The 26,687-nt window shown below is 40.0% G+C and overlaps 1 protein-coding gene across 8 annotated transcripts in view; it reads left to right on the forward strand.

Annotated features, from left to right (window-relative positions):
• cdkl5 (cyclin dependent kinase like 5) overlaps nucleotides 1-26,687 on the forward strand; it is an 83,473-nt gene that overhangs the window by 44,739 nt on the left and 12,047 nt on the right. For 5 of the 8 annotated variants that reach the window (XM_083550657.1, XM_083550656.1, XM_083550659.1 and 2 more), the window contains 9 exons: nucleotides 15,488-15,533; nucleotides 17,201-17,337; nucleotides 18,994-19,114; nucleotides 19,216-19,275; nucleotides 21,375-21,465; nucleotides 23,537-23,726; nucleotides 23,898-23,978; nucleotides 24,347-24,513; nucleotides 25,473-26,565. In XM_083550657.1, the coding sequence (XP_083406783.1) occupies nucleotides 15,488-15,533; nucleotides 17,201-17,337; nucleotides 18,994-19,114; nucleotides 19,216-19,275; nucleotides 21,375-21,465; nucleotides 23,537-23,726; nucleotides 23,898-23,978; nucleotides 24,347-24,513; nucleotides 25,473-26,565 (1,986 nt within the window). The remainder of the gene's footprint in view (nucleotides 1-15,487; nucleotides 15,534-17,200; nucleotides 17,338-18,993; nucleotides 19,115-19,215; nucleotides 19,276-21,374; nucleotides 21,466-23,536; nucleotides 23,727-23,897; nucleotides 23,979-24,346; nucleotides 24,514-25,472; nucleotides 26,566-26,687) is intronic. The other 3 variants (XM_083550658.1, XM_083550660.1, XM_083550662.1) reach the window with 1 other exon arrangement.

The following is a 26,687-nucleotide window of genomic DNA, read 5'->3' on the forward strand; positions in this document are numbered from 1 at the left end:
CCAGCAGATGGCAGTAGTCTGTATTCAGCATCCAAACAGGGAAACCGGAAGAGCTAGAGCTGTGTATATATATAAAGCAAGCAGCGTGTACACCTGCCACGATCATTACGGAGCCGTTATAGATAAGTTCACTTTCTTGCCGATCAGCTCCGCCAGCAATACGGCATGCAGAATTTGACGAAAAACAGCTGACGCCGTCCGGCTTTAGTCGACGGTGCGGAACACATAGAATAAACTAAAGCCGACCAACATTGCCTGGTGGCTGACCGTCAGCTTGGTGTGTGCTGGGCTTTATATTCTTATCCTTCTTTCTTAATCTTGCCTTATATAGTTCATTGGTTAAATATGACGAGGCTACAGGTAGGCACGAGTGCCCAAACCTGGTAACTAGCTACTAGGTAAATAGCTGTTAGATTTTATGAGGGGGCGGGGATGAAAATTGGTCAAACATATTAGGCAAAAATATTGACACCATATGTCGGCCATCGGCTGCACTGATTTCTAAATATTAGCATCGGCATCGGCCAGAGAAATACCCATATCGGTTGACCTCTAGTTATTAGGAACCTGGGCGAACTTGGCAAAAAGCATTTGCGAGAAGATTGCTGTATGATGGTGGTATATACCATAGAATCACCAGCATAAGTCACACACCCAAAATGTAGTGTACAGGTTTTTACTACCTTAGGCACTTATCAGGGGATTAAATGACCACAGTTGCATACATACATGGTGATCAAGTTTCTGATAGATCCTTTGACCCTAGATCTCTCTTTTGTTCTGATTATACATGTTGGCCTCAAGGAAAACATTTAATACTGTGGTTTGTAACTCTAAACCCTAGTTAGGTCCAAATTTTAAAGACTAAATTCTCTCTTATAGCTCTGAAGTGGAGGAAATAATGGGAAGCGTTGCTGCCTCGCACCTCCAGGTTCAATCCCAAAGTTTTGGTTTCTGTGGAGTTTCTTTGCTTGTCCTTCCAACGAGAAAGAGCTGAAGCAATGCCAAAGGCTCCAGCGCTATGTATACTTACAAAAAACATGATTTGTAGGAGGCTTGTGCAAAAAGCCTGTTGTTGCAATGCTGCAAAACTGGCCTGCAATTTCTCACAATACTCGGTCGGTGTGTTAAATGAGTCACTAGCCGCCATGTGTCATCCCAGCTCAGTTCGAGGATTTCGAAATTGTCTTTCATTCATTTCTCATTGGAATTGCAAAAAAGTGCTTCCCAGAATTGCTGCGGAAAAAAAAATACTAAATAAAATCATGCATGTTGAATGGTCTAGCACATTTTAACATTAAAGACGGAAGCCCTTTAATTTTGAGAATTATGAAAACAAATTTTTTAGTGGAATAGACTTCGGCTCGGTCCTACAGATTTGCGAGAATTAAAAAATGATTGTTTGTGTAATGACCTATGATGCACTTTTACAGGTTTGTCTAAAACAGGATACACAGTTCCTTTGAAGCAAGAGGTTCAGTGTAAAAGGAGCTGTGTGGGAAATGAAAAGCTTTGATGGTCAGGAGTTATTTTATTTCTTTTTATCTATTTTTTATTGTTTTTTTTTTATTATTATTGAATCAAACAAAGCACAAAGAATATCGGGTGAGGATGAGTGTGTGCTTGCTGTGTGTGAGAGAGAACGTTAACATTAAGTAGGTCACCTTGAGTGGGAATGCTGGCTGTGCTGAGACATGATGCGATGGCGAAGCTCAAGAAAATAATACCAAGATGTGCAGTGCAGTGTTAGATTTTGTCCATAATATGCTTCCGTTTTCACCACAGAGCAAAGAATATATTGAAGGTTACACTATGATAGTTATTGATGATTAAAGAGAATTATTGGATAAAATGCGGGAGGGGGATAAAAATGGGATTGGCGAATATACCACCCACATGGAGGCAAATCTTAGCGCGTCACCTTTTCTCCGTTTTAAACCCAGTATCAGTTTACCGTCGTGCTGCGGCCAGCCGCGGATGATGAAATACAGTTTTCAAGAAGTCACTCTTGCTCACAGCAAGACTTCATATTGCGAGTCGGATGACAGACGATTGCTCATCAAGTAGTCCTCGTGTCAATCTAACGCAGTACCCTGCAGTTTAGAGTAAATCAACTGTGCCACGCAACCGTCAAAGCGACGGCTTTGATCTTGAGCCTTAGCTGCCTGAATACGCATATTGAAAAGCAAGGGCTGCTCTATTAATAGGAGCGGCGCTGCTCATTTAGCGGAGAATAATATTTGCGTCGGGTTTGATTGCCTCGGGTATAAAAGGCTACATTTTGCCCTGTTTTCACCCTTTCGGAAAAAGTCTAAGCTTCGTAATTAAGCACTAGCGTTCATGTATGGTAAGTTGGAATAGAGCATGGTACGCGACTAATAGCTAAAAAGTCTTTTTTTGATTTCGATCATAATGCAGCATAAGACTCTTGAATCACAATACAAGACTCGGAACGAATCGCAAGCTCAAAATTGTTGTTGCTGCTGCTTGTTTGCTTCTCCCACTAGGGGTCACCACAGCGGATCATCCTCATATGAGAACACCTACAGTATTCTTTTATGGTTTTTGAGAGACACGTGCATGTTCCTTTTGTTTTTATGCAACAAAATAGGTCATTCAACTGTATGAAGTTTTCATTTTGACCAAACAAATATCTAAATGTACAGATATGTATAGATGTTACACTTTATTTTCAATGAAGAAAACTTATTTTTTGAACTAGCAGTCCACTTCATCCCAGAACAGTTCAATAGGATTTAGGTACAGAGACTGGGCAGCCCATTCCATGATAGTTGGCTCCAGTTAGTTGCACTCCAGATAGAATTGCATGGTGTTGAAGTATGGGAAAGTTGCCATGTTGGTTTAGTATTGCTTTCACCTGGGATAAGTCTTCCCTGCTCCAAAACAACCCCAACCCATTAAGCTTCCACCTCTATGTTTGACTGTGGACTTGTGAAATTTGGACTCATCTATCCACAGAACTTTCTTCCAGGCAGCCACTGTCCAATACTTGTCTGTTTCTGCCTTTTACCTTGTTGCATATAAACAAAATGAACATTCATATGTCATTCATATAAAAATACTAGGTGTTTCCAACCCGTTTAGGATTTTTAGGGCAGATCGCTTATCCCTGTTCCCTGGAAGCTGCGTTCGATACTGATGCCGATCAACGATTACATGCTTTATTTGAAGCCTTCTACTCATCTATAGATCTATCCATTTATTTATTTATGCTACGTGATAAATGTCACCAAATAGGATCAAGTTAAAAAATGGAGGTGTAGTTGAGTTAGGTACCTTAACTGATGTTTTAATTTACTTGCATTAACGAAATAATTGTTTGTTTGTGTTTGCTTTGAGTGAAACAACTTTATTTTTTAATAAAGAAAATCAGAAACGAAGGTTAATCCGAAGAACACCAAATCCTGCCGTTCATTGCGCCCCACCTGTCATGTCTTTATTCCCCAGTAGAGGGCCGCGCCGCCACACTTTGAGAACCACTGATGTAACGTGAATCCAAGTAGGACACGAGTCACCGGAATCCTTCGTCTTCCACAACAGACAGCGGCCGATGATTGAGGGTTATGAATTCCGTTAATTTCTTTATGGGTCTTACTGTCCTTGCAGTACGATTGCTGTCTTTAAAGCGTCTTTGTTACTGATGGCTGAGTGAGTCGCACTTGAGTTGCTGCTAGCCAACTTTGAAAATTGCTCATATTCTTTTACGTGACTAAACTTCAAATGTCTAATAAGGTTAGTGGTCTTTTGGCTGCTTCCTGCCTTTTGGATTGTATTGTCTTTTTCACAAACCTTGTCGAATTGTTAGAACCGGTGAAGCCATTTTAGCAGCGCATAAAAAATTTGTCTCGCAAGTTTTGTGTCCTCTTAATAGAGACCGCCGGTCAAACCTTCGAACGCGATTATCGGAGCACCCTCACTTTTGACAGGCTTTGTGTATCATAAACCATTTATATTCTTAAACACAGATTTTTTTTTTAGATTCAAGACTGGCTGTTGCAAAAACATTAATTTCATGTCCTGCAACATGTATTTGTGGACACCATCTTGTTGAAAGGGCAAGTCTTCACACCAGCACATGCAGTTAAGATTCAAATATTTTTGTCATTGCTAGAGCTCTTGCTATCTTTCATATTTGAGCCCTTGGATTCAAAGCCTAAAAGCATCAATGATCCATTACTATATTTAGTCCTGGGCTGGGGGCTTCTCTTTGGCTGCAGTCCCACTGCCGATATCGATGTTAAGCAGATCCATGGAATCTCTCCGCACAAGAAATGCGAACTGACTATCCGTTGCTTTCTGCCAGAGCGAAACAAATCAAAATCCAGTCTCTGTAGTCTCCATAGCCATCAGCAGTTTTTATTAAAAGGATCGAATGACAATTATAGAATCTAGACACCATCACAGTGATCACTATATATTCTCGAGTTTCAGTTAAGGCAGTGATAAATCTGTGGATCCGTGGATCGCTGTCAGTGACGTCAGTGTTCTCTCGGATGTCTTTTCACATGTGGTCTGATTCACATTTCAGCATTTCGAATGGTCTAGCAATGATTCATATGCAAAAGCAAACTCAGACCAACTGCACTTTTTAGGAACACCTTGAGATACACCACAGCACGTTTGTGCGGTTATATATACAGAAATCGGTGGTGATCGGGTTTGACAGCAAGACATTTCAAATGAACAGCGTTTCCAACCAGTGTGCAGAAAAACATCTCAATGTGCAGCTTGTATAAATCGAGATGGTTGGGCAACAACAACAGAAGATTGCATTGGGGTTTATTACTCTTAGGAACCTGAGAGAACATTATCTGAGAGAAAAAAAAGATGGAAGATGGATCCACTCTATTGGTTTGGCGTGTGGTGCATTGTGAGATGTTTTTCTGCTCAAGACGTTTGTAAAGAGTGCTTGTTTGAGTTACTGTACACTTTCTGTTAGACCAATCAGATAATTTTGCCAAACGCAGGACGTTTTGTTGTTCTTTCCATCATTGGAAGAGCAGTGTCAACTCCCAGGATATCAGCTCATCTGGTATCAACAATGTTTCTTGCAAAGTATCGTGGGTTTCATATACAAGGATTGTCTGCTGGAGCTAAAAAATATACACAACTAGGAAAACGATGCAATAATAAATAAAGACATTAACTATACGGTATGTAAAGTAAGGCAGCGGAGATAACAGTGTAATTGAGGCAGTACAATAATAATTTTTCACAAATAAGTCCAATGTGCATTTGTTATATAGTAGTCCTTGTTGAATTGCGTTAATGCAACACATATGAAATTAACAGTTTGGGGTTTACATGACCGTCATGTTAGTGTTTATGGAAGCAGGTCAGAGATGATGGGGGATGCTTGTTCATCAATCATACCTAAAGTTCTGAATATTAGCTGAAACTCTTGACCTCTGTTAAAATGATTGATATATGCCCAGTGCGTCTGCTTTATCACTGGCTAAATGGATAACTGTATAAATGAGTGTGGGCATCAAATAGGGATGCTGAGCCCGCTCTAGCCAGGGTCTCCTTTCTTTCTGAGTGAATACCTGTTATTAATAGCACAGTAGTTTCTCTCTGTTGGAGATTTCTTGAATCAAACGCACATGATGAGTTTCAATAGGCCTGCCATGGTGCGAGACAAGAATAGAACTTGATGCCTGACTCTGAAGCATCAGCAACAAAAGGAAATCAAGGATTGGGGTGTATCCTGGTTCAGCTTCATCTTTTGGCCATAGAAAAGTGACGGTAGCAAGGCAGCCATTTCACTAAGTCTCCGGGGAACTGAGGTGTGAAGTGATGAATTGCATTAGCTGGGCTAATTCCTTACATTCAATGTGACAATTTGAGTGAGATGTTTCATAAAATTGATATGTATGGCTTCTATACAATGGACACATGATACAAACCCTTTGTCTTGAACTACCTCTTGTTCCATGCATTGTTCCATGATAAATAGAAAAGAATATAAAGGTAAAATAAAGAAAAAATTTAATAAAGTATAAAAATATATTCAAAGTATAGGTATAACTAAAAATAAAAATCAAAATAAGTTTGAGAATAATATTATATTATATATGTATACACACACACATATTAGGAAAAAACCCCACAACTCTTTATTTATATAATACTATATTATATAATAATTTATACATTTCTATATACATACATACATACATACAAACATACATACATACATACACGTATTACACAGCAATGTAATAAAGCAAATTATGTTTGTGTCAGTGGTGGTGAGTGATTGGAAAGACCCAAATGCAGGAAGCAACAGGGTATGGTCTTTATGATAAAGTAAAGAGGCAGAAGGAAAAAACACAGTTCGAAAAGCAGATCAAAATCCATAAACCGAGTCCGACAAAACAGTCCAGAATCTGAGAGCCAGCAGACTGAGCAATACAGAGAGAACCAAAATCCCAAATCCAAAAACAATCCAAATATCCAAGTGTCAGCAAACAGAGCAACAATGGGCAGAGCAAAAACACAAACCAAGAAACAGTCCAGAGTTCAAACCAATAACAAGGGAAGCAGAGCAGAACATGGAACAGGATCATGTACAGGTACAGGATCCAGAGCAGGCAGGGTGGTGAGCATAATCCCAGAGAAAGCCGGTGAGATAATCTGAAAGGGAGTAAAAGCCTTTCTGTCTTAGAATACCGGGAAAAACGGCAAGATGGCCGCCGACACAGAAGTGCGTGCCGCAATAAGGGAAGTGCTGAGATCTGAAAAAACCCTGACAGTTTGTAATAATTGACTGTGGAAATGTTCAGGTTATATATATACGGTAATCGAGCGCACACTTTTGTCCTTGATTCTGTCATCGCACCGATATCACATTCATAATCTATATGACTGTTCTGGCTGTGTATATGTACATGAATATGGTCCATGGTTCAGGAAAACAGATTGTGTCTTGGTCAAGGTGTGGCATTGTTTTAAACTCATGACCTTCGAATCCAAAGTCCAATGCTTTAACCGCTAAGCTACCCTGATATCACCTTGTGCCCATTTATTGTTCTATAGCTAAGTGACTAAAACATTTATTTGACCCTATTTTCTTTTTCCAAAGCCCCTCAATTAATCTAACTCGATTTCTTCTCTTGTCCAAGGCAAAAAGAATACAATATCTAAAAGACAGAGCTTTCATCTATAATTAGCGTAGCACCGTAACCCTTCATCTTTCCTCTATGATCAGCATAATGTAGCCCAGATTAAGAGCCACTTCTGCATATTGTTCAAGTGTTTGTGTTTCAGAAACCGACAAAGGCTAAATTCTGCTATTAGGTAGAGAAGCACCTGGCTGGGAAATTGCACAGCCTCGGTAATGAAGCAGAGCGCGTTTGAAGGATATTTATGCTAAATACCTCTGGCAGATTGTCACAAAGAGGGATATAGTCGATCGTGTCGAGGTTGCCGATACTGTCGCCCTGAAGCTTGGCTGATGTGCTGTAAAACATATCCCACGATAGCATGATAGCATCATTGTTCATTGATAGAGGTTGTACGTCGCTCTGCTAAATGCCGTAAATGTATCACGATACAACATGGCGTTGTGTTCATTTATCATTCAAATCCACACAATGGACCACACTATCCGGAATAGATCGAGATAAATGAAAACAGGCAAACCGGATCTTCTTCTTGATGCTTGTTATAAGTACACTTTTAAAAGCGACAGTGGCGTTGGCCGCATTTTGAAGCCGCCGCGTAATGAGATGAAGGCGGATCCCATCGCAGATCGTTTGATTCCTGCAAACCAAAACAACTAAGAAAACCAACAGGATCGATGAAAACGACTAGGAACTAAGTTGAGATACATGCAAAACCACTTGAACGCAAAAACATCAGCGCTATGTCATATAACGCAAGGACCGATGGATAAAAATGGAGGTACACAGTCTTTATTAAAAATCCACAGCATACAAATTCAAAACAGCTACTGAAACTCTTGAACAGTAACAGGTTAGGCGGTCTCGGAACATTGTAAACACGGCTAAGGATTAAACATGAATGGTCATTCAGAAGAGATCAAATATCAAAAGGCCGTTGGAACAATAAGGCCCGGTAATGTCAGGTTCATTTTATAGGGTGTGTGTGTGTGTAAGTACAATCAGAAGCTCGATCAGAAGCTGGGTGTAATGTGGTCAATGGCGGCCATGATGGTTTGGAACTATGGGGCACCGGAACACCGGATTGCATTTTCGCATGCATTGAATAGGTGTGAATTGTGAATTGTGTGACAACAGCTTTACCACTGGTTGAACGGTACCGGTGTACCGTGCGACCCTACTTTGACTTGCTGTAATTGAGGAGAACAAATGTCCCCTGCGACACTTTAACTCATATGTGTCAAACTTAAGGCCGGCGGGCCACATCTGGCCCCGCAAGATCATTTTATGTAGATCTATTAATAATGTTATTAATGACCCGGCGATATGAAACGCTGATTACACAAACTACAGATCCCATAATGCAGCGCTACAGCTGTGTTACCGAACGCTAGGCTACCTGGGAACATTCCAGCGTTAATCAAGTCAAGCTTCTGTTGATGTATTTAACCCTATTGTACAGTTCTTGTGAAGCCCCTCACAATGGTGAAGAGAAAAGTTGATTCTGAAAACAGACCCTTTCAAAACCAATGGGATTCTGAGTAGATGTTGCAGAGCAGAAGATACAGAAAGTAGAAGAGTTAAAGAAGATTCTGACCTTTGAGCAGACGTTTTTTACCAGAGCAAAATCACAAAGTGAAGCTGATGTGAAAACAGAGGAGAAATCAGAGTCACATCAGCGGGTTATTTACTGAGGGAGAGTTTCTGAAGAGCTGCATGATGAAGGTGTGAGACGTCTTGTGTTTGACAGAAGATATTTTTATAGAGTGCAAAATATTTTAAGTTAATTAAAGTTTGTAAATTTTTTTTAAATAACATAAGAGCAAAGAAATCCGATTGTTTTGATTTGTTGCTATTTTAACGTTTACTTAAAAGCACAATTTTTATTGATTTCTTTTAGTTTTTATTCGCAGCATGTTCATATTTCGAACTTGTATAATTTCGACAGGATTTTTATGGAGAGCAAAATATTTGAAGTTATTTAAAGTTTAAGTTGATTTATTCTGGAATAATTTTCCTGTCTGTTTTTATTCATATTTATGTTCAAAAAACATTTCCTTTTAGTGTGTTCAATAAATGTTTATCCTGTTCGGCCCACGACCTAAAGTGTGCTTTGAGTTTTGGCCCCCTGTGCAATTGAGTTTGAGACCCCTGCTATAACTAGTCGCAACAACCTCTGAATGTATCAGTCGTGGGCAGATGGAAGTACAGAATTCCACACAAAAGTAGTACAAAAACCACAAGACAAACCACAGGAACAAGAGGCAGTCCAGGGTCAGGAGGATGGAGGCACCAGGAAGGAGGAAAAGAGAAAGGCCAAGGATCAGGTTTATGGATGTGGTGAGGGAAGACATGCAGGTAGTTGGTTTGAAAGATAGAGATGTAGAAGACAGAGTGTTATAAAGACAGATAACCCACTGTGGTGACCCCCAAATATTACCCAATATTACATCTCTGAATGGTTAATTATTGATTTACATACAATAGTCAGGTATTGGACCAGAAATGGGACAAAACTCTGAAGTACTTTACTTATATGATACAATTCCCAATATAAGCCAAACATATTCTTATCATCCAAATGTAAACCACATCAATTTGGATAAGTTTTAATATGAAACAAATGCTTTAATAACTACAACCAGATTGTACACAGATGACAACTGATAGCATTGTTTAACTCTTACAATCAGTAGCGTTAATCGGACAACAAACGACCAGAACACGAATAGACATGAATACAAATTTTGTTCCTCTGTTTATAATAAGTAGCTGAACTATTATAACCCATGATTTTGTCCTGTTTGTAGCTAAGCTGCTAGGACATAGATAATGGCAAATTTCAAAGAAACAATGACAACCATGGAAATGTAAACATGAGACCAAGAGTGAGATGCGAGATGGGTCTTGTGGTGTAGTCAGTGTTCCAATTAATCATGTTTAATAGGGTTGAGGTTAGAGCTTCATAGCAGACCATTCGAGATGTTCCACTCCAACAAATGCATAGCATATCTTCATGGAGCTGGCTTTGTGTACAGGTGAATCTTGATGCTGGAACAGAGTCGGGTCTTCGGGTTCCAAATTGTCATGCTACTGCATCCAGTGACAACTTGGTTCTTAATTCTTGAAGAACTGCATATGGCAGGAAAACTCAACTGTCCTTAGCTTAGTGGTTAAATCATTGAAAGTTCAAATCCCAACCACACCAATGTGCCAAACCTCAGCCCCTGAGTAAGGCCATTAACCCCATAGCTGCTCAGTTTTATGAATGAGATAAATGTAAGTCGCCCTGGATAAGGGCATACGTTGTAAATGTACTACATACTACTTTCTTCCCTGCATTTTTAAATATGTTGATTTGTGCCTGCTAATTAACTGATCTCTTTGTGCTGGAAAAACAAACAATGAAGGGATTCCATATGTGCAACCTCAAATTTATAGCCTATGTTTAAACCATAGAATGGACTATCAAATGAAAAGTTATAACACGTTGTCATTTTAACATGTAAATTTTTTTAACGCATTTTAAACTCCTAATATTATTTTCATCGCTAAACCCTAACTGTACAGTCACCCTGAACTAAGCGAGCACTTCACCTCGGTCACGTATCGGTGATTACGAAAGGCTCTTTGTTCGGCTGACCTTCCTCGACACAGCTCCTGACCACCAGGAATCTAAAACTTAAGCCAGAGTGAACCCGATTTGCTCTCTCGGTTTTGGCCCGCTAGGCAGAACGGCCGCTGAGTAACTTCAAATTGTCAATTCGACATGTAACTAAGTCTTTGGTGGCCGTGAAGCGCAGCCGTTCATAAACAAAGTGTCGTTTTTTCTTTCATCGGAGCTGCGAAGGAAACATTGTTAGAATCTCTGCAGAGACGGCTCATTTTGTAAGAAGTAACTTCTCCATTAAAGTCTATCTGCTTTCACCTTCCCCCTGCCTCGCATAGACAAGTAGCAGCTCAAGTTTCGAGGCCTGAGAGCAGCGTGAAGCTGAATGGAGTAAAAACAACCGTGCCAATGTTTCATTTGGTATGTCTAGTTGTACCAGCCAGTCTGGAGATATTGAATGTTTGTGGAGTGAAGGTGGTGATGTGTACGCTATTGTGTATCTGTGGTTAAAGTTGTATACCTTTGTGCTAATGCTGAACAGAAACAGTACACTACAGGCTGGTCATGCTGTAGCAGTGTCTTTAAAAATTTATTCGCAAGGGTCAAAAGTTTGGTAACACCTTGTGTGACACCTTGACACATGTTCCTTTTATTTCAATGCAGAAAACTGAAAAGAATTGGACTGTGAACGACTGGAAGAATGTTCTGCAGTCCAAATTTGACATTTCTGGCTCTAAAGGAAGAACTTATGTAAGACGTAAAACAGTTACTATGTTAGCAGACTGACTCACCCCCCACAGTGAAACATGGAGGTAAAAGCTTAATGGTTTTTGGTTGCTTTGGTGCAGGGAATGTTGGAGACTTATTCCGGGTGGAAGGAATACTGGCCTGACATGGCTACCATTCCATATTTTACCACCATTCAGTCAAGTCAAGAAGCTTTTATTGTCGTTTCCACCGTATATACAGACGCAGTACACAGTGAAATGAGACAATGTTTCTCCAGAACCTTGAACAACATAGAGCTACAAGAACACAGAGCTAAGGACTAAGTTGTCCTAGCCACATAAAGTGCATCGTGTGCAACCTGGTGTTAACAGACAACGCAGGACAAATACATAAAACACAAAATAGCGCCACCAGTAAGCCTACTGTATGTTGTACAGTACAGTGTGCAAAAGAGAACCGTATACAGGAGTGTACTTGATAAATACAAAATGTAAACACAAAAAGTCGTGCAAAACAGCAATAGCAGCACTCAAATAGAAGTGCAAAAACAGCATGCAGTTCTATTAAAATAATAAAATAATGTTATAGTGTCAATAATATAATGTTATAATGGTATAGTTGAACTTTTATATATTTGTTTGGTCAAAGTAAATCTTACCATTAGATGACCTAAAAAACAGATATTGGAAAAGTGATAAAAAAAAAAATACAAATCGTATCATTACCGTATTTAAGTGGTTCTCATCCTGATAATGACGATTAGATTCATTAATTAAAATTATACTACATTAACCTTCATTGTTAGTATGCTTTGTTGACTGGAACGACTACAAGCAACAGTTGTTTTCTGCTAATCAGCAATGCAAACTGCTATATTAGTTAGCTTTTTTGCCTTAAAATCTCTCAATACCAAATATGATCAATGCCCCTAAAGTGCACTGTATTTGGAATATAAAAATCCTAACCTGGTGGTACAAAGGAATTTCATTAGCGGTCATTTCTTAGGAAATGTCCACCCTGAAGCTGTTGACTTAAATGATCAATAATATGATATGAACTAGAGCCAACATATTTAGCGATTACAGGCAATTTAGTAGAACATGGTGTGTGATGTAGCATGGTAGGGAAAGGTTGTTTCTTCAATGAGTGTGTAAAGAATTTGTGCAGGCCAAAATGAAAAGCACGTCTATGTGAACTTCTCAGAGCAAAGCCGTGATGTTTGGATCCACTGATCGATCAGTTATTTTACACTGGGATTGTTTAAACATCCCACCAACCCAAATAAATCGATACAATAATATGGCAGGAAACTATAAATGAGAGAAGAAATGGTTGAATGCAACAAACTGGACCATACCAGCGCATGGCTAATTTAGCATTGAACTGCAATAGTTAGCGCAGTGAAACGTTAACACTGATGCTAAATGTTGCACCTCGACCTCCGGGCAAAGCAACGTTTTGAGCTTTGATTCGATGTCTAGACCAAAAAAGTGTTATCGTTTTACATAGTGTCGTAACACGCAGCAAGCTAGTTAGCTAGCTAAGTGCATTATTACATCAACGGCGTATAGCGTCTTCGATTTCTTTTGATTTATTTAGCCATAGTATGTAAGAACCTGGTTGTGAAAGCTTTCTCTAGGACTGCCAATAAAACTCTTGTCTCTTTAAAGTCCTGTCACACACTGAAAGATTGTGATTTCTCTTACACTGTCTGTACCCAACCTACTGTGTACAGATTTAGAAGAATATCAGGCATCTTTTCACAAAAAACAAGCCTTTTTGAAGATTTTATCTGGAACAATGGCCTACTATATACCATACTATGCTACTTATTTAGAGCAGATACTGTAGATCGATGTTTCTGCTTTGTTTTCTGAAAGCAGACTATCAGTCATTTCTCATAGACATTGTGGTGGATGATAGAATTTATTCAGCATATCTGTTTACAATGCACAGGACAGCAGGATGTTCATACAGTAACTTTCCAGGTTTCCCGTAAAGAGAATCCTCCTCCTCTTTTTTTTTTTTCGAATCAAGGATGACAAGGAACTCCTATGAGTACTAAAGATGTACTGAAAACCTCGACATGACTGTTAGATAAGGATGAAGCGTGAAATGTGTGATACTGACAAAGAAAACCCTATTAAATGATGAGGCATTGTTTGGAAAATACAACTAGGCTCAGTATGTATAGAGGCTGGTCCTGATTTCTTTCTAACCCAGAGTATAGGTTCATTAAAATCTATTACTGGCAGTTGACTTTTTTTCTGGGCCAAATTTTTGAAGGGGGTGGATGTTATCGGATAGTAAGATTTGGATCGAGAGCTTTCTGAGGTAAACATTCTGGATGCTCTGTATTTCAGTAGTTATGGTGTTTGTACTTTGTAGTGGAAATGACTTCCCGACTTCTTTACTTAGTACATTGGTTTCCTAATGAATGTTTGAGGTTTGGGTCACTTTTCATTGCTCAATGAACGAACCGCCTAATGAACAGCTCCATGAAGTCATATGAGACAGTCGTATTAGTCAGATGAGACTTTTTCCAAAGTGTGAAAATGAATTACAAATTATTATACTACCTACCATGCAATTTTCACTACAACATTCACATTTATGGCATTTGGCAGACATCTTTATTCAGAGCTATGGGGTTAAGGGCCTTGCGCAGGGGCCCAGGAGTGGCAGCTCGGTGTGACTGTAATTTCAACTTTTTGAAGCCTTGAATATTTATTTACCACTTTCCACAAAGCACAAACCCAGGGAATTGAATCCAGAATGGTTTCTAAGATTTGTCGTTAAACCTAATTTCATTAGCCAATGAGAGTAAGGCACTGTTAAGCCCCGCCCACTACAAAAGGTTTGCGCCAGTACGGTGAACGGAAACTTCGAACACGTAAATCGGTCAGCGTATTCATGCTGAAGTGGACACATTTGTTTGTATTTGTTCATGTCATGTTCAAGCTGGGGAAGTGGGAGCTCAGTGGTTAAGATGTTAGCCCTCTCATTGAATGGTTGAGTTCAAATCCTAAATCTAAAAGGTGCCCTCTACAGGGGCATTTACGAAATGCTGTAAATGTATTGTTATTTGTCCAGCCTACACCATTTTCATTTGTTTTATAATTTACAATATTCTGTTAAATCAGGATTTAAAATCAGATTTTGATTATATAACGAATCAACAATAATTGAATGGCCTTTTATTTTTATTTTTTTGTGAGTTTCAAGATATTTCATTGAAAATAAGAGCAGTACCATCCACTGTGTTCCATTCTGCAAGTTATTATTAGAGAAAAGGAAATGTAGAAGGCTGTTTACTGTTAAATGCTATTCATTTCAACGCTGTGTAAACATTTCGAGTCTCATCGTTCACAGCTACAGAGCGCTTTTCTTCTTTTTCGTGGGCCTTCGGAGGAGACACGAATAGACCGAGCACTCTGTGTCGAAGTCCAAGCGGACAGAAGGGACAAACAATGTCTCGGTTTTGTGTTTTCTTGGCACAAAACAGCAAGCGCAGCTTCTCTTTGTACCATGCATGATTACAAAGCCATAAGTATATATTGTTCGCAAACAGTTTGACCCTCTATGAGGCCAAATGTCCATTAAACCACACATTTACGGAGGTAAATGCACTTGGAGAGATACCACTCTCTTAAAAAAAAAAAAACCCTGATCGCAAAACTATCATTTTAATATTATATAAGTAATATAAGCAATATTTGAATGAACTGCTATTTTGATCAACAGACAATAGGCCATGGTTATTCCTCGATACACCTTGCCCCCTTTTTTCCGAAGCCTTATTGTAATTATCAGGACGTTACATGAGAAGCGGCTTCTCCGACAGCACAATTACATTTCCTGCGGTATAAAAGAGAGCAGATCCTTATTATCCAGTTTGGATAATAACCCAGACTAAATGCGGTTTACGCTCGGCATGGAAAAACGCGTCTGCAAAGGTCTGACACCTGAACTCAATGAGTTTTCTTCTTTCTTGTTGTTGTAGGAGACGAAAGAGCTGGTCGCCATAAAGAAGTTCAAGGACAGTGAAGGTAAAGCATGACTGCATGGTGCTCCCAATTGTTGGGAATGTGATGTCCTCGTTCTTGTTTCTTCATCCGGACTACATCGATTGGCAAGCTCTTCCGATCCATACTCATTAGCAAAATAAATTGGCGTACTACTAGGGATGCGCATCTCCATAACTGAGACCGATGCGAAGCCAACGATACGATACATTAAAGGTACATTTGAAGCAGATACCAATTCGATTCAACGCTATTACAATTACAATTTAATGCAATACGATACAATGAAGGGAAATGTGATGCTCCGCAGTTCAATATGGTACAGTTCGCTTTTACTTCTTTGGTTCAGACGAACAGCAAAACATCAATTTACTTCAGTGGCTTCTGATTTCTAATGCATGGTCTTTGCATAAGGAAAAAGCTTTTAAATAAAACCAAACGTTCTTTTCCTGTTCAATCTCCAGGAAGATGCAGCTCTACCTCTGCCGTGTTAATCTGTATTCTGTGTGACTCTCAGGAAACGTGTTTAGTACGTCGTATTCCCGTAGCGCCAGCGGTGCTAGAAAGTGCGCGAGAAACAGTTTAGCGAGGAGAAAAATTCGATCTACATATAAATTATCGGTCGCAAATTATTAGTCACGTTCCAAATAATAAAAGTATATCGCGTTCTACTAATAATCCTATATAAATAAATAGTTTTTTTACCAATGAAAAAAAAAAACGATGAATAATGAAACAAATGGCAACTTGTATCTGGCGCACACTCATCGTTAACTGCTCGATCAGCCAAACAACCAATCATGTAGCAGAGGCACAGGGGATGAAAAGTATCCATAAAACTACAAGTCCAGAGCTTCAATTCATAAAAATTTTACATCAAACATTAGAAGAAACATAACCATGTCCTGGATGTTGGAGTATTTCAGGCATTGCTGAGCACATGGGGTTTTTAGTCTGCTTTGAGTGGTGCGAAAAACAAAACGTTTTTTTTTTTCCTATGCATCGATAAAGTAAGCATAGATTTGCATTATATATGTAATACAGTAATCCTCGACCTTACAATTCGAATCTGGCGCCCCCCCGGTTTTATCACGGAATTGCATTTTCTACATAACTAATTTGTTTGGCTGAGAGGAGAGTACGATCCAATAAAAGAACGTTTTTATAAATTTTAAAATAAAGTAAAATTATAACATTTATAAAATAAAGTACAATTATAAAATAAAGTAAAATGTTAATACAGTACAGTACTGTATTAAAAAAAATATTGTTCAGTGTATATCATACATTCACACAAGAGACGGGGATGCTGAAAATATATACATGGTGAATTGTTTTTTTTTGTGGAGTTTTATGCTGAAATATTTTTCAATTAAAAATATAATAAAAAATCATAGAATGAAGTAAAAGCACACTTAAAATATTGTACAGCGTATATCATACATTCCCACAGGAGAACACGGCGTTGTTTTTACGAAATCTCGGTTCGGGATGCTGCAAATATTATATAGATTTAATTGTTTTTGATGGCGTTTTATGCTGAAATAAGGCAATTTATTATTAAAAAATATAATTAACGGCTTAATCGATATAAAAAAGCATTTTTGGGGTGGCGTCCGTTTATAAACGGGGGATTACCGTAATAACAATTCAACTATTTTTAACCTGTTTTCTGTTTTTCGTTTCCTCAGAAAATGAAGAGGTGAAGGAGACGACTCTGCGGGAGCTGAAGATGCTCCGCACGCTGAAGCAGGAGAACATCGTGGAGCTGAAGGAGGCGTTCCGGCGCCGAGGGAAACTCTACCTGGTTTTTGAATATGTGGAGAAGGTCAGCAAAGCTCTCAGTTTACTTTCTGATTGCTGATGTTGTTGGTGTGTGTGTGTGTGTGTGTGTGTGTGTGTGTGTGTGTGTGTGTGTGTGTGTGTGTGTGTGTGTGTGTGTGTGTGTGTGTGTGTGTGTATGTGATCCGAGACGCCGTTTGAACGGGTTTTTTGAGGTGATCACATAACAGGATAACAGGTGATTTATGGTCGTACTTAGAATATTTATGGAATCCAATCGTGTACAAGTACTAGGACTAGCGAGCATGTGGTTCTGGAGCATTTTACTGCAGCATATTTAGTTTTTTTTACCCTAAAATATTAACTGCCTTCGGCGTGTCGCTGCTTATGAGACAGAGGGAGATTTTTTTTTTCATGTTATTTAAATGTGTGAAAAGCATGGGCATGTTTTATCAGCTTTGGTGGGAGGAAAACAGAAACTCGAAGAACGCTGCCTGGTTGAGTGACGATATCTGTTCTGCTTTTTACCTCGACATTCATGTAGGCTGAAGGCTGCTTGTGCGTCTTTGTAAAGCTCGTAAACTTTTGGACACTATAACATGTAAACCCCCCCCCGATAGCTTTGCGTCTGACTGTTCTAAAATGCCGACACTAAAGATTCCTTCCAAAAAAAACGTCGGAAAATCAAATGTCAAACATTTTGGTCTGTTCCATATTTTATTGATTTATTTTTTTATCCGTCTTCGATTATGTGAAACATCCGCCAGGCATTCAGACCTCTGTGAATGGGGCTGTTGCTATAGTAACGAAAACACATTGGCAGAAACCCGTGATTCGCCTCGCAGCTGGTGCAAGTGTCAGAGCTGCTGTTCTAGAAGACAAATTCCCAGCTTCTGACCAATCAGAATGAAGAATAAAAAAATAAATTTTTTTGTCATACCCGAGTGATTGTTATAACACTATTTAAGCCTCTGGTTAACTTTATTTTAGACTAAGACATCGTGACTGCTGATGATAATGAAAATCCGTTTTGCTGTGGTTTGATTGTGTCGAGTGGGCGGAGCTTAAAGCTGACGTGGCGCTCGGGACATTTTGAGTGCGATAGAGAACTCGTGTGAAATATTCAAACCGTGATTCCTTTCTGAAAACAAAAAAAGACCCCTAACAGAATTCATTACCGAAATTCTAATGCTTTCCGCTACAAATACCATTAATAACCTTCGGCCAGTTAAACCATTGCCAAATGATTTACAAGACCCCTATTGTAGGAAGGTATTGGGATCTGGGGATTTAATCGCATCCTAATGGTCTCCATTAGATACCATCATGTGACTTAAAGGTTTCCAAAGTGTTCTGTTGGTCATAATGGTTTTTGACATCACACACCACTAATACAAAGCAACGAATTACCAGGAGAGACCCAGAGTGCTACAACATTAGAGTTTTCATTAACTCCAATACACTTCCTGTTCTAACCATTAAAACCATCACCAATTCTGCGAGGGTTTCTTTAGTTGTTTTTCTTTCTTTTTGCTGACTAAATACGTAAAACCTACCTCATCTGGCGTCTCTGCTTTGAATTCAATTGCTACTTGAAGCTAGAGTAAGCTCATGCTAATGCGTTTCCACTCTCCATTTGTTATGCAGCCCCTCATTAAAACGCTGCCCGTTTTTTTAATCACGTTGTTGTGTAACACTGTAGAACATGCTGGAGCTGCTGGAAGAAATGCCCAACGGCGCACCACCCGACAAAGTCCGCAACTACATTTATCAGCTGATTAAAGCGATCCACTGGTGCCATAAGAACGAGATCGTACACAGAGGTAAAAGCAGCCTGAAAGAACTAACGCTCATTCAGTCCATTGTGTCGACTGCTGTCTAATTTGATCCCTGGTTTTTTTTTTTTGCTGCGTTCCTGCTCCAGACATCAAGCCGGAAAACCTTCTCATCAGCTCCAACGATATCCTCAAGCTGTGCGATTTTGGTACGTCTTTCTTCTCCGCGCATTCGATCCATCCATCACAGTTCATCCAATGCCGTTATTGTACATAGGTTTTATCATGCGATAGATCGGACACTTGGGTGGCCTCCGTGTGACGGTTCAACTCTTAGAGAAAGAGCCACCTGCTGGAAGACAAACACAATCGCCTGAAAAGTGAAATTCACGCTTTATGTGATTAGACAGCTCCGCGGCGTGCCATGGAGAATGCTCATGAGTCACAGCAAGACGTCTTTCGAGCACTTTTATTTTTAGCCCGGCGAAATTAATTCCAGAGCGAATGTTCTCGCGTCTGACTCGCGTCTCACTCGCGTCACCCGTCTGTCTTTTATCGTAATAAAGTATAATTATACGTTTATTTACGCCGTGCCTTTTTCGAAACTTCCAGATGCTTTACAATATCTACCGGATAATAAGGACATGACTCGTGTGTACATTGACAGGCTTCGCTCTTTAGAGAGCTGGAAATAAAGAGTGATTTGGAAAATATTTGGCGAGCAATATAACGATTTTGGATATCGTTAGACTGGAAGGGAAAAGTCCGTCACACAGGATCGCGGTTAAATAAGAAACTCTATGGACGGAAAGTTTCTGATTATTTTTTATTGATATATATTTGAAGATATCCATATACAGTATCTCAGAAAAAAGTGAGTGCAGCCCCTCACGTTTCAGCAACCATTTTAGTATCTTCTCAAGGGACAATACTATAGAAATGAAACTTGGATCTATTTAATGTAGTCAATGTGCAGATTTACTGCCCTCTGAAAAATAACTCAACATACAGCCGTTATTGTCTATTGTAAATATTGTATTATTGTATATTGTAAATAACTGGCAACAAAAGTGAGGACACCTTAAGTGAACATGTCAAAACTGTGTCCAAAGTGTTGATATTTTGTGTGAGCACCATTGTTTTATATAGCACTGCTTTAATCCTCCTGGGTATGGGATTCACCAGAGCTGCACAGGTTGTTGCTGGGATCCTCTTCCATTTCTCCATAATGACATCACAGAGCTGCTGGATGTTAGACACATGGCGCTTCTCCACATTCCGCTCGAGGATGCCCCACAGGGTCTCAATAAGGTTCAGGTCTGGAGACATACTTGGCCACTCCATCCCCTTCACCTTTAGCAAGTCAGTTGAGCAAGTCATTTAAAAACTGCATGTTGTGTTCACTTGTGTTATCTTTTACTAATATTTAAATTAGTTTGATGATCTGAAACATTAAAGTGTGACAAACATGCAAAAAAATGCAGCAATCAGGAAACACTTTTTTTTATACACCACTGTATATCCAAGTTTTATTTCTTTAATTTGGTTCCTTAAGAAAAGATACTAAAATGGTTGCTGAAATGTGAGGGGTGCACTCACTTTTGTGAGATACTGTATATATTAGAAGATTGTGAACTGCCACTGCTGGGCCCTTGAGGAAGGCCCTTAACCCCCAACTGCTCAATGTATAAATAAAACCGTAAGTCGCTCTGATTAATCCCATCTGCCAAACACCATGAATTTAAATGTAATCCAGATAACCCCTGTATGAGGATGGGTTCCCGCTTAAACCTGGTTCCTCTCAAAGTTTCTTCTTCATATCTTCTCAGAGAGTTTTTCTTGCCACTGTTGCCACTGGGTCACTCATTAGAGATAAACTTAGAGGAACGAACTAATAAGTCCCGCTATTATTGTCCCTCTGTTATCATCTTAATTTAAATTTTTTTACTAAGCCAAACTTAATTTGATTTGCCAACTTTGTTGCTGTTCCCAATCCCCCTAACCCACCCCCTAATATAGATATTATCCATTACATAAATGGCACTTGGCAGTCAGACGTATCCACACCAAATTTCCATGATCTTTGAAAAAAAAATAAAAGAGAGAAGCAGTTGAGGGATACCGGCCTTGTTCAGGGCCCCAGTAGTGATATCATGGCGGTGCGGGGTTTGGAACTTACAACCTTCTGCTCGAAAGTCCAACACACTCACCACTGAGCTAACACCCACAGTTGCTGTAAATGCAATAATATAAATATCAGCTAGTCATCGGTATCATGGTGTACACGGTATCATGTTCTCTTTTCCAGGCTTTGCCCGAAATCTTTCCGAAGGCAGCGACGCCAACTACACTGAGTACGTGGCCACTAGGTGGTATCGTTCTCCTGAACTGCTTCTTGGGTGAGTCTGCGATGTGAAGTGCATTGTCCTGCTGGTGGATATGTTAGCCTTTTTTTTTTTTTTTTTTTTTTTTTTTTTTTTTTTTTTTTTAATTTTAGGACGATTAAGTTCTGTAGCAGGAAGGTCCCCTGGTGGTCTAGTGGTTAAGATGCAGCGCTCTCACCGCTGCGACCCGGGTTTGATCCCCGGTCAGGGAACCATCCCCAGCCACTCTTAGTGCCGGTCCCAATCCCGGATAAATTGGGGAGGGTTGCGTTAGGAAGGGCATCCAGCGTAAAACATGTGCCAAATCAAACGTGCGGAGGATCCGCTGTGGCGACCCCTAACGGGAGAAGCCGAAAGAAAGTTTTAAGTTCTGTAGCAGGAAAAGATCAATGTATGAAAAATAGAAAATACAGGATTAAAACTAGTGTTTTCTATATTATCATGAGATTCTTCTCAAAATGAAGTAGGTTCGTTTTGTTGTTTCGATGCTGGTTGGTATTTATTTATTTTTTTTTGTATATGCCACCAGAGGAGATAGCACAGCGAGAGAGAGAGAGAGAGAGAGAGGAAGAGGAAGAGGGAAAGGAGCAAGGGAATGCCATTTTCTTCCAAAAGTCTCGCCATTTAAATTCCGCCTACACCAATGTTCTCACCCTCCCTCTCGCCGCTTCTCGGAGCAGAGCTGTGTCTTTCAGTCTGCTGTCTCAAGTCTTCTATTTCCTCCTCCCTCTCCCTCCCCCTTGCTTTTTCTCAATCCTTCCTGCCTCATCCTTCATCTCTCTCTCTTGTTCTTTGGCACTTTCATGTAATTGCCATTTGCTTTGATGGGGGGGGGGGGGGTTTAACAGTATAGTTTTTCAGTACAAATGACTGTTACAGTGTTCAGCACAGCTTTATAGCTACTGACGCCACTATTATTTGGCTATGATACTGTCTTCTCTTTGTATTATCTTTCAGCTTCAAAACACTAGTTTAGTTTATAAAGCACTTGATTATTGCAGTCACAATTGTGATTGTTTTTGAAGCATATTCATGTTCCTGCCTGGTTTGTAATAAAAAAAAAAAAAAAAAAAAAAAAACAAGAATTGGACAGTGAATGACTGAAAGAAAGTTTGTGGAGTGATGAGTCCAAATTGGACATTTTTTGGCTGGAACAGAGGAGCTTATTTGAGACGGAGATCAAAAGAGAAGATGGAGGTGGAAACGTAATGGTTTAAAGTTGTTTCGGAGCAGGGAACGTTTAAGACTTGGTGAAAGGGAAAAACTGAACAAACATGGCTACCATTCCATACTTCAACATACTTCATGGAATGGCCTGCCTAGTCACTGCTCCTAAAGCCTCGTAAACTGGTCTGGGATGAACTGGATCACAAGTTTAGAAAGAAATCTCCAACTAGTAAAGAACAACTTTGGCGTCAGGAGAAACGAACTGCCTGAAAGTGTGCAAAGTGTTTATTCATGCTTTCAATGAAAATAAAGCTGAAAATCTTTATACCATTCAATGACCTAAATTCTTGCATATACACACAATTCATGTGTGTCTTGAAAACATCTAAAGACTAAGTGTTTTCAAACTGTAACTAAAAATAGATTTAGGCAGCACATAAATCACATAGGAGCTTATTACGATTATATTATTATTATATTACAAGAATATTACAAGAATATTACAAGAATAATATGGAGGTTTTATAGTTTATATTTATTGTTGAAGGCCAACCTATTGGATTTTACCGATACCGATTTAAATGGATACTGGATAAAAAATAAAGCAAACTCTTAATGAAAATAGTACTTTAATATTAGAAAATAATTGTAAATGTCAAACGGCCTCTAGAGGCCGCTCTTGACAGGGTTATTGTAAAACAGACGCAACTCGGAAAAACTATCTGTATGGATTGTTTCTGATAGTTGTAGCTGATAGTTGTAGCCTTCTGTAGCTGATAGTTCCAGCAATCAACCATCGGTGCAGATGAATCGGCAAAACTGATGAACCTGTCGACTTCTAGTTTTTGGTACATTATTAAATATATATATAAAAGTGTGTATTTGTTGGGGTAATAGTGAGTTTTGCTGTGTTGCTCAGAGCTCCATATGGAAAGGCAGTGGATATGTGGTCTGTGGGATGCATTCTGGGCGAGCTAAGTGATGGACAGCCTTTATTTCCGGGTGAAAGTGAGATCGATCAGCTCTTCACTATCCAGAAAGTGTTGGGGCCTTTGCCTCCGGAGCAGATGAAGCTGTTCTACAGCAACCCCCGCTTCGCTGGTCTCCGGGTGAGGTCTTTTCTTTTCTTCTTCTTTTTTTTTTATTCCTGTTTTCTGTCTCCTGCTTTATCAGTGATATAAATAGGCTAATTAATTAAAAAGGTATAAATATAATGCAGATTTTCCCTTTTTCTTCCTTTTTCATTTCTCCTCCATATGTTTGGGTATCAAACATGACAGTTCCCTACAGTCAGTCATCCTCAGACCCTGGAGAGGAGATACTTAGGCATCATTAATGGACTTATGCTGGATCTTATGAAGGTATGGTTTACACCATTTATTTCAGTTGACAAAGATTGGATCATTTTTCTTGCATATATCCCTGAATGGCCAGCAGGGGGCGGAGTACACTTTGAATGGGATTCTACATACAAGAGTACATATATGCTAAATAATGTATAGATCTATTAAAAATATGTACTTTTTGGGGTTCTGAAATGAACACCCCACCAGCCATATTTCCAGAAGCTGTATTAACACCTGCGCTTGAAATTACACAGCTTCCACCCACACGGGTCTAAATAGAATTTTTTATGACAACTCTATAATTAGAGACATTTGTACCATGCTCTGTTGTTTTACTTCGCTGTTCAAAAATCTGATTGTGACTTTTTTCGCGTTCTGCTCAGAACCTGCTGCAGCTGAACCCGTCTGAACGCTTTCTGACAGAGCAATGTCTAAACCACCTGGTGTTCCAGGCGCTGCGAGCGCTGGAGCGACCTGCACCTCCATCTCCCACCCCTCCTCGCTCCTCCAAGAGGAAACCGTACCACGGCGACAACACCATCCCCAGCCGGTCAGCTAGCTCCCCACTAATTTAACTCTACTTTATTAACATGTATTGCTTATGTACAAATCTATAATCTTCAGGTGAGATTATGCATTAAGGTAAACCAAACACACCGATAAACCAGATTAAAGAACATTATTTTCTGACGAAAGATACAGAGAACTTGCCAGCTATCATTAGCTGATGTAATTACCTGCCTCCTTAGATATAACTGATTGTCTGTAAAGTTGTCCTTTGATTAGAAGTCGACCGATAGTAGATTCTACCAATGCCGATAGCTAGGTTGGATCGTAATTGCCGATTACGTTTAATGATCTGATGGATTTAATGGATACTGGATAAAATCTTTTTTTAGATGAACAAACAGTTAATGTAAAATAGTACTTAACTTTATTACAAAAATAAAAAATAATAAAACAGTACTGAATCATGAAAATGAGTTAAATAAAATAAATATGAATATATTAACTAGATTAATAGAGGTTGAGAAAAAGACCTTTTCACACGGAAAAAAATGCATTCAACCCGAAAACAAAAAGCAACACTCCAAATAAAAAAAAAAAACAGTTACATCCAAAATGAATAAAAAAGACAGCACGTGGTGTCAGTGATTTGCCATAAGAGGCCGCTCTCATGCTGTATAATTACAGCAGACCTTCTCACCTCCTCCACAAACAGACGCAACCCTGAAAAACTACCGTTATGGAATTTTTTAGCCGCTAGTTTCAGCAATCAAGCAATCGGTGCTTTTTCATTGGCAAAACCAATAAATTGTTCGTCCTCTACCTCTGATACAAGAGCAAACTAATAGTTTTAAATATTTTTTATCTAATGCCGACTTGTTAGTGTTTGACAGATAATGGTGCAGAGAGATCTCCAGTGTAATGTCTGATAGGTTCAAACAGGATTTTTTCCACTCTTAATCTTGATCCTATTTTAACCCTCTGTCATTTACCTTTCTGCAGCAGTAAGAGCTCTAGTCATCGTCGCTCCAACAGCAAAGATTGTTCATCGCTGCCTCGCCATGAGGACTTGCGCCGGAGCACGGAAGGCTTCCTGAATGGTGGTGGTGTCCCCATAGGGGCCAGTTTAAGCCCTACGCTGCATCCCAAAAGCTACCAGAGCCAGACGTTGAGCCGCTCAATCTCTTGCAGCAAAGAGCTGGCTAACAACAATCTGCCCCATCTCCTGAGCCCCAAGGATATCAAGGGCAAAACAGAGTTTGACTTTATTCTGGGGCCCAAGGCCACTGGCGGGTTAGACATTTCTACCGGCAAGTACCTCAAATCATCCAAACAAAACCGCCAGCCGTCCTCATCTTTCCTAGAGGGCAAAACAAGCACTCTGCAGTCTAGTGATAAGCACGGGCGTCACGGCTACATGGATAACTCACACGGCTCTATGCCTTCGTCATCGTCATCCAAGAGCAACTCATCTTTCCTTAACCTGTCCAAAAGCCACGGCACACTGAGCGACGCCAAGTCTGTTGGAAACCTGACCGAACCCCGCCTTCACCTAGAGGAGACCGTGCCCAGTTCTAACTCGGGTTCCCGGTACTTCCCGACCAGTTGTTTGGACTTGAACGCCGCCCCAACTAGCCCCCGAACAGAGCGGCACTCTGGCTCAGACCGCCAGGGCCATAGTCCAGCCGGGCGCACTAACACTCGCATGGAGGGTGGCACCCTGGACTCGCACCACTCCTCGAGTCGCAAAAAAACATCTGAGGAACCCAAAGTGCCAGATACCCTGGATCCGGCTATGGTGGCTGGGGCTGCAGGTGTCCATAGTCATACACTTTCTGCCCCCCATGAGACCTTCCCATATGGCCTTGGCTATACCAGTCCCTTCTCATCTCAGCAGCGCCCCCACAGGCATTCTATGTATGTGCGACGTGAGCGCCACAGGACCCATGGTCAGGAGGCTGGGCTGGCAGTAAACCAGGGTGTGCCAACACGTGCCAGCAGCCTTCAGCTCCTCTCCCCTCAGCTGCCCCACCGCACATTACCCCGCCACCCAACCAGCTCCTCCAGAGAGGAGCTCAACCAGGACCTCAGCAGGGTCAGATTCTCTATGTTTGTCTATCTATCTCTAATCCTACACACTATGGACCAAAAGTCCACTACCAGAAATTGTTGGGTTTTTTTTCGATTTGAATCTGCTTATCTTCCTTCTCTCGCACT

This window comes from Silurus aristotelis (assembly GCF_946808225.1).
Source record: "Silurus aristotelis genome assembly, chromosome: 9".
Lineage (NCBI taxonomy): Eukaryota > Metazoa > Chordata > Actinopteri > Siluriformes > Siluridae > Silurus > Silurus aristotelis.